We start from the raw sequence: 14236 nt of genomic DNA, 5'->3' as shown, positions 1-14236 counted from the left end.
CGAGGCAGCAAACACACAAACACAACGACCAGAAAAGCTCCGGCCAAACAACCCTCCGAGACAAGTCAGCTGCTGGATTGTTTTTTAAAACCATGCAAATGCACCAATCAGAGGCTGTGTACCTGGAGTGCGAAGCGGATTGGTCCTCCCGCGGAGTAGCTGAACCAATGAGCTACAAGATCGCTCCACGCACGGTTGCGCTGTTAAACGTAACTGACGTAGCGGAGGCGGCGCCAGGTTTGAATCTACGAGTGTTTTTGGCTCGTGGGGTGGTGAACCCTGCACCCCAGCTTTCAGGGCCTTCGTTGGAGGTCGGGTAAGGTAAGGACTGGGGTAGACTCTTGCCTTACGGGGCGGGGGAAAGGGTTGTGGAAGTGGTCGCTAGTTTTTTTCTGCTAAACGACCCCCAGGTCGTGAGAAGGGGTAGTCCCCCCACCTCACGTTCCGCACCCCGGGACCTGTAGAGGAGGAGAAATTCATTTCTATCTCCTTCCCTGCGCGGTGTAATGAAAAAGTCCCAGTTTCTCTCCTCTACCCCTTAATGAAGGTGTCCTTTCCTTTCCTCCTTCCTCCACCCACCCCCGTAATGAAGCTATCCGTGCGCCCCATCCCTCGTGGCAATGAAGGTATCCCTGCCCCTTCCTCATAATGGAGGTAACCCTATCCCCCCATAATATCTCTCTGCCCTACCTTCCCCCCCCATCCAGGTATTCCTGCCCGAACTGCTGCATTCCCCTTCCCCTCATTAAGAAATCCCTGCCCCTCCCCTGGTAAAGAAGGGATCTTTACCTTTAATCCCAACCCGTCCGCAGTGGTGGAATCCCTATTGTTCCTTTTTGGTGACTAGGTTATTCCCCTCCCTTACTAACTGACTTCACTCCCTCCGCACCCCCCCCCCCCATTGGAGTGAATTTGTTGACTATTCCAGAGCCCCCAGGTTTCACAGATTGACCTCTGGCCCTCGTTTTGGCCTGTGGTTTAGAAGGCTTACTGTACTCGTTCAGAGTTTGAAATGGGATTGAGAATGCCAGATGCAAATCAGACTGTGAAAGGCTTTAAACTTCCAATAAAGGCATTTCTGTTTTATCCTAGAGAGAAATAAGGAAGCACTGTAACTTTTTCTTTCCCGTGTTCAGTATACAATTTTATTTTGATGGTGGGGTAAAAAGCATATTTTGACGTATTTTTGGATCTTTTTGAAAAATAACACAAAATATTTGCTGTCCACAATATCATATATTTTTTTAAAATTTAAAATGAAGTATTTATTTTGTTCCCTTTTCGCCTCCACCCCCAATAAAATAAAAAGGAAAAAAAATCATTGTAACAAATAGAAATAGTCACACATGGTCAAGCAAAACAAATTCCCCCTTTGGCAGGCCGTGTCGCAAATGATTGTCTCATTCTGCAGTTTGTATCCGTCATCTTGGTCAAGAAGTGTGTAGTGTACTTCAGCACTGGCTCGGGAATTGTGTTTGGTCACTACACTATATCAATCAGAGTTCTTAAATTTTTCCAAGCTGTTTTTCTTTACAATATTGTTATTTTTGTATAAATCATTTTACTGCGTCAGTTTATATTGAGTTTGCAAGTTTTCTTTGAAACTACTTCTCTAGATAGAATGGGATGATGGCTGAGGGTTTTAAGATGAAGGTTTTGAGAGGAGTAGTTCATTGCAAGAGGCCTCAGTTTTTTCATTAAGTAATGGATAAGGCCTTCAGCTGAGAAGGTGGAAGGAGATTGAGCTGTGGACTGGCTCGAGGAGAAGACAATTGAATAGATTATGTGGGGGAGTGAGTAGGGGAATCAATTTAGGCAGGAGTGAGGGAATTGCCTTGTGGCTATGAATGCCCGTTTGCGGTTAGAAAAACTCGTTGTGTACACAGCTTAGTTGTGTGATTTGCTTTAGCTCTATTCAGCAGTTTGAGAGTAAATGGTGAGAATAATAACACAATGTTTGGATTTGGCAAAGGATGAGTGACAATAAGACAAGGGAGAAAGCCATTAAAAAACATCTTGGAGTTTAACTGGTTAGCTAATAGTGTTGAGATTGAGAAGAGGTTACTTATTGGTTGTGGGTTTGGAGGATACAGTATGGGAGTGATGGGGATAGGATCTGGACCCCAAAAAGGAAAAGCCCCTGAAACTTTTCACACAACCCAGTCCCTAAACTCAGATCTCTGGCCTTCACCCGAAGCATCACCCATCCCAATAATTCTTTTAGCTGACCTTTCTTAGTGACCCCATTCCCAACCCTTTATTCTCTGTTACTTCTGACCCAGCCCAACCATCCTTTTCTGTTACCTCCAGACCACCCCAGGCTGTTTCTCTCCCTGAATTCCATCTAGACCACTTCTCTGTTACCTCTAGGTCACCCCAGTCTATTAGCCACTCCTAGATCCCATCCATATCTTCTCTCGGTTCATCTTGAGCCCCCATTAAATGGTTCAGCTTCTTAAAATCTGGCCCCTTTGCTATTAGCAGCACAAATAGGTCAGATTCTTAAAACCTGTCCCTTGTCAATAGAAGCATCACAAATGTGCAGATTTTTAAAATTTCACCTACCCCAATTATTGTTATCTCTAACTGAAGAACCTGCACCTTTTGCTTTTGAATTTCGGGGTTCCCAGCACCCTTGAACCGCAACAGGCATAGTACGTTTAGGATGGGTGTGAGATAAGAGGAGAGATGGAATGGTAAGTTCTGGTCAGATAGACGGATGTCAGTTATTACAGAAGTGGAACACTTGTGGGTAATGGAGATTCATGATGTGACTGTCTCTGTTACCGAGGTGGAATGGAGGAGTAGGTCATTAGATTTCAGGCTATTGAATCACTGAAAGATTAGAATGTTTGAAGGAGCATCAGTGTGAATGTTAACCTCTCCTAATGTGAGGACTGAAGTTGGGGAGAAGAATCTGAATCGGGCACTAAAATCCTTGAGAAAGGAGAATGACTTGGAGTCTTGGCAACAGCTACCATGATCTGATAGATGAGCATGACCCCAAACAGACAGTTTCATATATTTGCTGCATGGTAGGAGTAATCCAGGGTTGGGATTTTGGAATGGGGTGAGCATTTATAAGCCCCAAAGGGCCCTCCTTCAGCCTTTTGCCCCTCTAACCTGGTCCTTAGGTTCTCTACTTATCATCCCTCCTGATCCCTACTTACTCTGTTGGACCTTCCCACAAGAGAGCTGTAGTGTCTTCATCTACCATTTATCTTCCTGAGCAATTGTTGTGCCTGACCCCTTCTGATGTCCCTGTTGCTGTTCCTTTTCTCAGGGTCTTTACATACCCTCATCCTCTAAGCTAGTGTGCTTGGGGGGGATTATAGGCACTTAAAGGGCACACAGATAAGTGGGACAAGATCCTAAAGGACCCTTCTTTAAAGAGTTCCTAGCCTCCTATCCTGAGATTGAGTCATGAGTGAAAAGGCTTGACATGAGTGCCTTCACTGAACATAACACAGGCACGCACAGACATCTTACGTCTTCCCTCAGGACACGCTCATCAAGATACATTCAGACATACATACATACACACAGACATCATACACTCACTGGGAGAGTACAGAGCAGGACACTTGCCTGGGTGCCTGCCCCAGTCTTCCATGGAGGTTCCTGAGGATCTCCTCAAAGTAATGTTGGCTAGTTCTATCAAACTGGAAAGTGGTGAGAGGGCCTTTTATTTTGTGAGTGGGTTAGAATATGAATGTCCGCATGTCAATTATCTGTGAGACTTGGTGTCTGTGTGAGAGTAATGACCCTGAGATGATCTTAGTGATACATATATGGCTAAGGAACTGTGAGTGTGTGTGTGTGTGTGTGTGTGTGTGTGTGTGTGTTGAGGGCTTTATGGCATATTGTATTTGGAGGAATGGGTCACGTATTCAGGGTGTGGGTATGGTGTGTCTCGGGGGGATGTCAGGGTCACTTTTGTGCCTTCCCATCACTATCCATGATGCCTATTTTTTTTTCTTTTTTGTCCCTGCAACCTTCTCCTTTACCCCAAGGTCTCTTCCTTCCCATCCATACCATGTGTATCCTTCATGGGAATGCCTTACTGATTCCCAAACCCACTTTCCTAGGGCAAGCTCAGGGTTCTCGGATCTGTCTGACCGATAGATGTGTTCTTTAAGGGTGGGGACTCTCATTTTTGTCTTTGTCCATTGACTAGTGTAGTACCTGCCACCTGACTGATACTTGTTGAATGATCTAGCAAAGGACACTTGTTAAGGAGTAGTTAGATAAATTGGAGGTAAACGGTTAGGAGCACTGTCATAAACGTAGTAATGAGAGTACCTAAGATGTCAGAAGAATAACAAAGGATAAAGACTAGGAAAAGATTTAATAAGTAAGAAATTTTTGGTAGCCTTGGAAAGAACAGTTTCAGTTCAGTGTTGGGTTGAGACACTTTATTGGAAAAGCTTAAGAAATGAGTGGGAGGTGAAGAAATGGACATGAGTACAGAAAGCTTTGTCTATGAATTTGTCTGTGAAAAGGATGAGCACTTTAATTTAGGATGTTAGCTTGAGGGGGATGGTGGCATGAAATGAAATTTTTTTCTTTAAGGATAGGCTGATCTGGACATGTTTGTAGGGAACAGGGAAGGAACCAGTGTACAAAGAAGATTAAAGAGGAGAAAGAATGATTCATCTGCCAAGCTCCTGTAAGAGATGGAATCAAGGACAAAACTAGGAGGGATCAGGCTTGATAAGAAGAGGCACCACCTCTTCATTAGAGACTGGAGCAAAGGAGGAGAGAATGGGGAAGCATGTCAGGGTTTTGAGATAGAATTGGAGATCAGAGGGAGGTATCAGGAGAGATGCCTTCCGTTTTCCTCATAATGTATTAGGCCAGATCTTCTGTTAAAGGGTGAGGGGTAAGGAAAATGGAAAAGTATTTCTCTGAAGAGAAAAGGTAAGGTTTTGAACTGCTACTTTGGGAGGCATTCTTCAGCAGCATGCAGTAGAATAGGAAAGGGGAAGTTGAGTGGGCGGGGGTAACACAGGCCTGAGTGGTGAGAGATAGGACAAAGGAGTAAAAATTTGATGGAGTTGAAAAGGTTAATTGTGTGGTTAAGATTTTAAAGTTGAAGAAGGGATGATGAACTTGGGAGAGCAGGGGGGAGGGTGTGGAGTTCTGGTAAGTAGGAAGAATTGGGTTAGAGGGAGTGAGGGTGAATGAGAGGATAGGAAGTTGTAGTTGGAGAGAGGTTTATTCCAGAGTTCTAGATCATAAAGCCTCAAACAACATTTAAGTGTGATAATGAGATTCAGAGCACAACCTATCCTTTTGTAGAAGCTGAGGTTGATGAAGGTATAGATCAGGGGAGAGATGAGTCTGTGTTTGAGCAATGTCGAAATCAGCCTCCCCCCCATAGAGATGTAGACATCACTATTTCTGTCTTTTTCTATAGACATAGATAGATATGAAGATATATCTATATGTTTATCTCTCCCTCTCTATCTATATCAAGGAAGACTGAGCCTGATGCTGAACTTCTTGAGAAAAGAGGAAGAATGGGAGCTGCTAGGTAAAAACAACCATGTTTGGACAGATTTTATTGAATCTCAAAGGAGAGGTTTTGGAGTAATGGGGGAGTAGGAAGTGGGAGGGATAAGTTTCTCTAAGTAATTGAAAGCTAGAACAGGTTTCCAGAAGGCACAGTGGAAGGGGAGGGGAGAGCAGGACATAGGAACTATGGAGGGTGAAGATAGAGGTAGTTGGGGATGATAGATGGTAGCAGGAAAGGTTTTTTTTTTCTTTTGCTTAAGTATCTTGGACATTTAAAGAAGACGAGGAAGTTTACTAGCTAGAAGATGATTGATTTTCTTTTTCTTCCCAATTAGCAACAGTAGTTCTGCTCTAGGGAAAGGATAACTCCATTAAAAGAGGGATTGTCTGGCTCACCAGATGGTTGTGAGGGAAGTGCTTTGCAAACTGAAAGCTCTTATGACTGTGAGTTGTTCCTATGGAAATGGTGATGAAGCCTGAATCCTTGACTGCTCCTAGCATTTCCAGTATCCCTGACCTAGTTCATATTCCCTGGTTCCTAAAAATGGCCAGTCTTGTAAATAATAAATTTGTACTACCTGTGACTTTTGCTTTTTTTAAGTCACCCTGTTTATGGAATCCTAGCAGTTTTGGGTATTATAAATTATTTGAGAAACGTTGAAGTTTTTGGGTGCCAGTGATAGCATCTCATTTGGACAGACAAACTTGGTTTCAGTGTTGCAAGATATCTAAGGTAGTTGGGCAGAGAAGCTTTTAAACATCACTTTAAGAAGGTTTCTTTGGGAGAACAAGGCTGCAATAGAGCTATGAGTAGCTGAGTGACTCTTTGTAAAGTAGCTGAGATAAAATAGATTATTCTATCTACAGCCAAAACTCTTTTTTAAGGATTTGATACTTAATGAATGAGCTTGGTCCTTTGTTGTCTCCCTCTCTTATGAGCTTTGGTCCTTTCATTACTTAAAAAAAAAAGACTTTTAAAATTGTATACATTTTGTTTAGTCCCAGCAGATACCCAAATAAACATCACTACAAAGTACAGAAGAAAAGTGTGTGGATTTTAATTTTTACAGAATAGTGCTAACATTGATTGCTGTATTTAAACAGTTTCGTTTCCTCTTGATATTGACTTTATTAACATTATTGTCATTGAGTATGATATTTTTTGGCTCTACTTTCTTCACTCTTTATTATTTCACACAAGTAATCTCATGTTTCTTTGATTACTCTTGGTCCTTCTTTACAGTGAAGTATCAGAATTTGAGAGTTAGAGTTGCACTCAGTGGAGGACTAGTCGACTAGTCTAACCCCTACACAAGAGTAATCCCTGCTATAACATGCTGGATAAATTATCATTTATCCTCTGCTAGAAGATCTCCAAGGAAGTGAAACCTACTAGTTTTCTAGGTAGCATATTCCAGTTATGCAGAGCTCTAACTTGTTAGAAATTCTTTTCATGACATCAAGACTAAATTTATCTTTCTGCTACTTGTACCCTTTGCTTCTCATATTGCCTTCTGGAGCTAAACAGAATAAATCTAATCCTTTTTTTACATGACAACTTTTCAGATACTTGAAGGAAGCTATAACGTCTCCCTGAGTCTTATCTTTTCTAGGCTAAACATGTCTAGTTCCTTCAACTGATTCTCTCATGTCATGGACTCAAGGCCCTTTACCATCCTGGTTGTCCCTTCTGGACGCTCTCTGGCATATCAGTGTTCTTCCTAAACTTTTGTGCTTTGAACTGAAAGTAATGCTTTGGGTGATGAGCTTTGATAAGGACAGAGTACAATGGGATTGTACCTCCCTATTTCTAGAAGCTATGCTGCTCTTTTTATCAAGCCCAAGATCACATTAGCTTTTTTGACTGCTACATCACACTGCTTAAATTCAGCTTGTAGTCCAAAACTCCTAGGTCTTTTTCAGAGCAACTGCTCTCTATCCATACTTCCCTCATCCTTTACTCATGAAGCTAATTTTTGTGTCTAATTGTATGATTAGATTCAGCCTAATAATTTTCTCACCTGTCAAGATCTTTTTGGATTCTGACTCATTCACTTTGTTAGCTATACCATCCAGTTTTGTGTCAACAAATTTATTGAGCACCATCTATCCCTTTATTCAGTTCATTTATAAAAATATTAAACAGTTCAGGGCCAATCACAATACTGAGGTACTTTTCCAGAGATCTTTAATGTTGACAGTGAACCATTAACAACAACTGTGCCCAGTCATTCAACCAGTTCTGAATCCATCTGATTACATTCTTCTCTGTATATTTTATATACCTTTCACACAGTCAAGTGTTATGAAATCTTGGTAATTTATATCTGTAGCATGGAGTGATCCTCTCAAAAGAGAAAATGAAGTTAGTCTATCATAATCTGTTCTTGATGAAGTCATACTGGCTATTTATATTCACTGCTTTCTTTCACCATTTCTTTAATGAATTATTCTAGAATTTCCTGAGAATCAGAGCTAACCTCACTGGCATATAGTTTGCAGACTCTGTCACTTCCTTTTTTTGAAAACTGAGACATTTGTCTTTTTTCAGTCTTTTGGTACGTCTCTTATTTTCCATGATCTTCAGGATATTGATAGTGGCCCAGCAATCCCTTTTGCCGGTTCTTTAGTACCCGAAGATGTAAGTTGTCTGGGCCAGGTGACTTGAATTCATCAAGGGAAGCATCAAGGTGCTGTCTTACTGTCTCATTATCTTGGGCATCACTTCCTTGATAATCATTTGTGTACTTTTCATTTCTGTATTTCTAGGCCATTCTTGGCAGATAAATCAAAGCAACAAAGAATTGAATCTTTCTTTTCTCTTTTGTTGGTGTCATGATTCTGTTCACCCTAAGCAAAGATTCTATCTCTTTAGTTTTCATTTTTCTCCCATTACAGCTAACCTTCCTCCCTTCCTTTTTTTTTTGTCGTCGTCGTCGTCGTCGTCGTCGTCGTCGTCGTCGTCGTCGTCGTCGTCGTTGTCGTCGTCGTCATCGTAGTCCTTAGCTTCCCTCACCAGCCTTGGCTTATTCTGAGTTTTAGTATTTCTGATGCTATATTTCCAGGACCCTGACTTGATTTTGTATACATGATCTCTGTTCTCTGGCCTTCCTTCTATCTTCCGTACATTTCTTTTAAGTAAATCTTAGTGGGTTGTTAAATTCCCCATGGATCTGCGTTTGTCTCTCCAGACAAATGCTATTTTTCTCCCTTGGAATTGTTTCCTTTTGTGTCTTTAGGATAATAATATTCTATTACGTTCACATGCCATAATTTGTTCAGACATCTTAGGTCTAGAATTGGAAGGGACCTAAGTGGCCATCTAATCCAACCCCTTAATTTTATAGATGAGGAAACTGAGGTCAAGGGAGGGTAAGTGACTTGTCTGGAAGTCCCAGAGGTGTAGTAGTATCTGAGGTGGAATTTGAACAATTTAGTAACTTTTCTTGCACAATTCCAAACTTTTCTAGAATGTTTGAGCCAGTTCACTGCTCCTCTCTCTAGCCATGAGTTTTCCAGTCTTTTAGAATAGTATGAGGTGTTAACCTCAGGATAATTTTTATTTTGCGTTTCTGTCATTATTGCCTTTCACTGCTTCTTAACACAAACAGCACCGGGCTCTTTAGCCACTTGTTAGTTTTGATAATGATGCTAGAAACAACTTCAGTCCTAAGGTTCTAGAGGGATGGAGGCATAACAGAAAATGAAGTTTTAGAGTCCTCTAGATCTGATTCAATTGAACTAAGCCATATACTTTTTACCATAGATAATAAGCTTGAAGTTACTGTTACCTTTTCTATCATAATGGCTTCATTGTCATGTACCTGAAACAAAGGATCAGAATATTTTTATCTCTACTACCCTCCCCCCGCCCCCACCCCACAAGAGAAAAAAGATTATGGTCATTATAGTGAGGTATGAAGTGGCTGAGAGGGAGACAGATCAATTTGAAGTACAAACTGCTGACACATATACAGAGGAAAACACTCACCTGGCATCGGGAACATGTATAGCCTTGATGTGTGCTTCAGAACAGTAATAGCATGTATTCTGAAAAATCACATTTCTTATTATAGTAATAAATGCATAATACTATATATAACACTAAATACCTTGCTTCATAAGCAACGGAAAAGTAGAAAACTATATAAGAAGTCAAAATTAAGATATAAAAAAAGACATGGGCTAGAAGAAGCAGGGACAAAAAAGGAGCTATTACTAACTTGTCATTGTACCCTATCTAAGTGTCTCTGTTCAAAATTATTGTTGATTTAGTGGAAAGAGAAAAATAGCTCCAGGTCGGTAACTGGAATCCCATAGCCAGGCGAGTTGTTCATTTTATGCCTGAGATGTAACATTTAAATGCCTGCTCTGTGTATTCTGTGCTAGCTGGATGTTACTTTTAACTTACCTCTACAGAACTTGGATGGGAACAGACTGTTTAGTCTCTGAGACTGAATTCCTTTTTTATTTTTATTTGTTTTTATCATTTTTTCCCCTTAATAATACAGGAGCGATTGGATTCTCCTTTTCAACTTATTTTTAAATATTGATTGAGTAATAAACAAGGTAGAACAAAATGAGTTGGGCTTTGGAGGAATGGAAAGAAGGTCTGTCTACCAGAGCCCTTCAAAAAATTCAAGAGCTTGAAGGACAGCTAGAGAAGCTGAAGAAAGAAAGACAACAAAGACAATTTCAGCTGGAATCCCTGGAGGCTGCCCTGCAAAAGCAGAAGCAGAAGGTAATATATGATTGTTTAAGCATCACTGGGGGAGAGGCAAGTATTATTATTTCTTGCTTACCTTTTAATTTTCATTGTATAAAATGGTGAGTCATTCTATTGTCTTATATTTTGAGAAAAATGTTTTTGTTATTATAGGTCACTTACTGTTTTTTTTTTATAATCTTTTAGTTCTTTTTTTCAATTCTAAATTCCTTAGCTTTCTAATGTTGGGAGTTCCTGAGTCCCATTCAGTCTTCTTCTTAAGAGCTTATTTTGGGAAGTACTCCAGAAGTCTTGACTAATAATCCAGAAGTTCTTGGCTTAGAATCTAATATGGCAAATCATTGTTAACAGATAGTGGAAATGGAGGTGACGTTTCTCTTTCTCAGGTAGATTGGGTGGTATCTTAGATTTGTGAGAGATGATCTCTCAGAAGTGAAGCCTCCTCAGAGGGTCATTAGTGCTTGTTAATGGTTCTGGTATTGTTGCTTTTGAGTGGTACATGTGTACCAACACTAAGTGAAGACCCCTCAGAATACAAGACCCCCTCCCCTAGCCTTCTCCCTCCCCTACTCTTAGACAGTGTTGGCAGAAATTCCTGAGCCATAAGAGCATCCTGTCTGTTCATCCTCTAGCTAGTTGTGTGACCTTGGGTAAAAGGCTGCTGAAACTGTGAGGCCCTGAAAAGGGGAACATGCTAACATAATTTCTATACCTCTTTGTTCTCTCTGTTACTGGGGTAGTTTTTACACGAATAGATTGTACACCTGAGGCTCAGCCAATGAGCCGACGGGAAGGGGGTTAGGGTGGGCTGCTGAGTTAGGGTCTATGTAATCTTGCCTTAAACAAAGAGCACCTGCACTCTTGGGGCAGCTTAGGCAGCACGGGGGTGCCCTTTATCGAGAAAGTCAATAAAGAGATTCCTCCTTTTTGCAAACTTTTGTCAGGACTCTGGTTTTTAGTTTGGGTAGGTGGTCTCTGTCCCACACAGATTTTTCACTTGGAATAATTAAAAACAAATAAAATAACTTAGGGCTTGAAAATGAAAATATGATTTGTATAATCTCCTAATTGTGTACTAGGTCTAATTAGTAACAATTATTTTGATTGCCAACTAGAAGCAAATATATTTTAAAATTTGTGACCAAAAATGTACTTGCCAAGTAATTATGTATTGTTCTAAAATTATATATATTAATATGTCTCCTCATTTTTTATGTGCCAGAAGCAATCTTCTGCTTTTCCATAATTTTTTTTTTTATTTCCATGGCACTAGGAGAATGTGCTCACAGGGCTGTTGAACATTGGAATAGTTTTCTTAGGAAGGTTTGGAGGGGGTTTCTTTTTACTGAAGAATTTAAAAATATAATGCAGTCTCATTTATCTGTAATAGTATAAGTGCAGCCCTGCATGAAGGCAACAGCTATGCCTGGGTGATCTTCTTAAATCTTAATTTTTTTTTTTTAGGATTCAAAACATGTTAACCTGAAAGTCTCCTTAATTAAAAGAAAAAAAACCATGATTAATAAAATACCTTAGCAGTAAATTTTCTTTTAGTGATTGTCACTTTTACTAGATTGTAAATTCCAGAAGTAGAAAACTAGTGACTTGTGTATATAAGACCTTAAATTTTTGTTCAGTATGTTACTTATTGACTGATGAATGCTTTAACTTTGGCAGCAAGTTTGGTAAATTTAGAAAGAAGTTCCTTATTTTAAATTCCTAAAAATATTTCTGACAATTTTAACTAGGTTGATGATCAGAAAAATGAAGGGGCCACCCTCAAAAGGGAGAATCAGAGCTTGATGGAAACATGTGATAATTTGGAGAAAATGAGGCAGAAGATTTCTCATGAGCTTCAGGTTAAAGAGTCACAAGTGAATTTCCAAGAAGGACAGCTAAATTCAAGCAAAAAGCAAATAGAAAAACTGGAACAGGAACTTAAAAGGTAACTCTTTGGATGAGTGTTTTAGAAAGTTGTTTCAGCTTTTTATTTTTAATTAAATTTGTTGTAGTTTTAAATTTTTTTGTGGAAGCTAGACTTTTAATTTAGAAGAAATCTAATAATAAACTATTAATTTAATAGGGTATTAAAGCTGCAAAACTACTTTAAGAATTTTGGCACACCCTTTATATTGGAAATCTGTGTGTTATGGTTTATTACAAAGATTGGGTCAATTGAGAAGTATCATGGTGTAGGTATTTGTGCAGGATTTGAAGTCAGACTCCCTAGGTTCTGATTCTAGCTTTCAAACTTACTGTCTGTGCAGGTCACAATCTCTTGTCTTTAGTTTCCTCACCTATAAAATGACAAGGGTTAGACTTGACTTCCAAAGTCTTTTCCATCTCTAATCTCCGAACCTGTAAGGCCTAGCCTCATATTTTGACTGGGCTTTTTACCTGAGTGACGACCTTTCTAGGGTTGGATTTTAAGATCACAGATTTAGAGCGGGGAAGGAGCTTGGAAATCTTGTGGTCTAAATTTCTCATTTTGCGTATGAGGAAACTGGCCCAGGGAGACCTGGACAAGTCACTTTATATATCTGGGTCTTAGTTTCATCATCTATAAAATGAAAGTGTTGAATTAAATGGACTTTATATCTTAAATCGATGTTACTGTGATGACTAATGTTAGGCTCAGAGATCAGAGGATCCTAAATTTTTGATTATCTGACTCCAAATCCAGCATTCCTTCCATAGTACCACTAGTGTGGCATAATTAATTCCTTTGGTACTTTCCAGCTCTCCACTGCTGAGGTACCTAGGTGGCAAAATGAATAGAGTGTTGCACCTAGGATAGGGAATACCTGAGTTCAAATCCTGCTCAAACATGCATTAGCTTTATGGTCCTGGGCAGATCACTTACCCTTGATCTGACTCAGTTTTGTCATCTGTAAAATGGGGATAGTAGTAAATCTATCTCCCAGGGTTGTTGTGAGGATAAAATGAGATAATGTTTGCAAAGTGCTTTGCAAACCCTAAAGTGCTATATACATACATGTTAGCTATTATTCTATAAGTATTACATTGAGCGAAACTGTGACATAAAGTATATGTACAGTAAAAAGTACATATCTGTCCTGTTGTCCAGTACCAGTTTTAGGAAATTAATTATTTTGTTTAGTTAACCAAATATTAATCTTGGGAAGAGTTTTAGTATTTGACATTTATTCCTGTTACTGGTTTTTCATTACAAAAATTCAAGGGGTCCATGTGCCTTATAACAACTCGTGATGTATGTAACAAAAGCAGTATGCTACTAGGGCCAAATTGGACTAGTTGGACTTGCAAATGATAATCCAGGTGCTTTTTATTCTCCCCTCCCCCCAACAAAATGGATTCTTGTCAAAATAAGAAGCAATCACAGGAACTGAAGTACTGCTTTAACCAATTCTTCCAAATTTAAACCTGGGAATTTTTATTAGTATTATCTGACAGTTACCTTTTCCCTCCCTTTATTCTCTCTCTCCTCTCACCTTTAACCTCTCTCTGTTTACTGGTTCTTTCCCTGTTGCCTTCAAACATGCCCAAGTCTGTCATCCCTAGGAAACCTTCCATAGGCTCAACCATCCCCTCAAGTGAGTCCAGACTTTAATAATGTTGTTGCTCTTTGGAACTTTTTGGAATTGCCCGCATAGTATTTTTAACATACTTAGTGATAGCCAGGCTTTCTTTCTGATGGTCAATTTGATTTTCTGAAAGTAGCAAAACATATTTTGGGGCTAAAGCTGGTAAACTGTCAAGTGATCAAACTGGATCTGTGCTGAATACTATGGTTGGAATTTGCCCAAGATGAGAAGGTATGAATCCTTTGCAGAATTCAGGAAAGATCATAGACCCACTGAAGCTGAAGATCAACCTAGGTAATAATGTTAGTATTGGGATTCTTTTACATGGCATGTAAAAAACATATATAATGTAAATTCACTCTGAAAGCAATTTCTCACATTTTCAAAGCTGTTTTGAGTAGCATTCTTGTAATTCTTATGTAACCTC

The 14236-nt window shown here is 39.6% G+C and overlaps 1 protein-coding gene across 1 annotated transcript in view; it reads left to right on the top strand.

Annotated features, from left to right (window-relative positions):
* Window positions 1–233: 233 nt before the first annotated feature.
* Window positions 234–14236, top strand: part of CENPF (centromere protein F) — an 84360-nt gene continuing 70357 nt past the window's right edge. Inside the window, 3 exon segments of the mRNA XM_021007830.2 lie at window positions 234–321; window positions 10029–10258; window positions 11992–12188. Coding sequence (XP_020863489.1) covers window positions 10097–10258; window positions 11992–12188 — 359 coding nt within the window. The 5' untranslated portion in view covers window positions 234–321; window positions 10029–10096.

This window comes from Phascolarctos cinereus, unplaced genomic scaffold (assembly GCF_003287225.1).
Source record: "Phascolarctos cinereus isolate Bilbo 61053 unplaced genomic scaffold, phaCin_HiC Scaffold_5;HRSCAF=322, whole genome shotgun sequence".
Taxonomy (NCBI): Eukaryota; Metazoa; Chordata; class Mammalia; order Diprotodontia; family Phascolarctidae; genus Phascolarctos; species Phascolarctos cinereus.
This window is presented reverse-complemented; position numbering and strand designations above follow the sequence as displayed.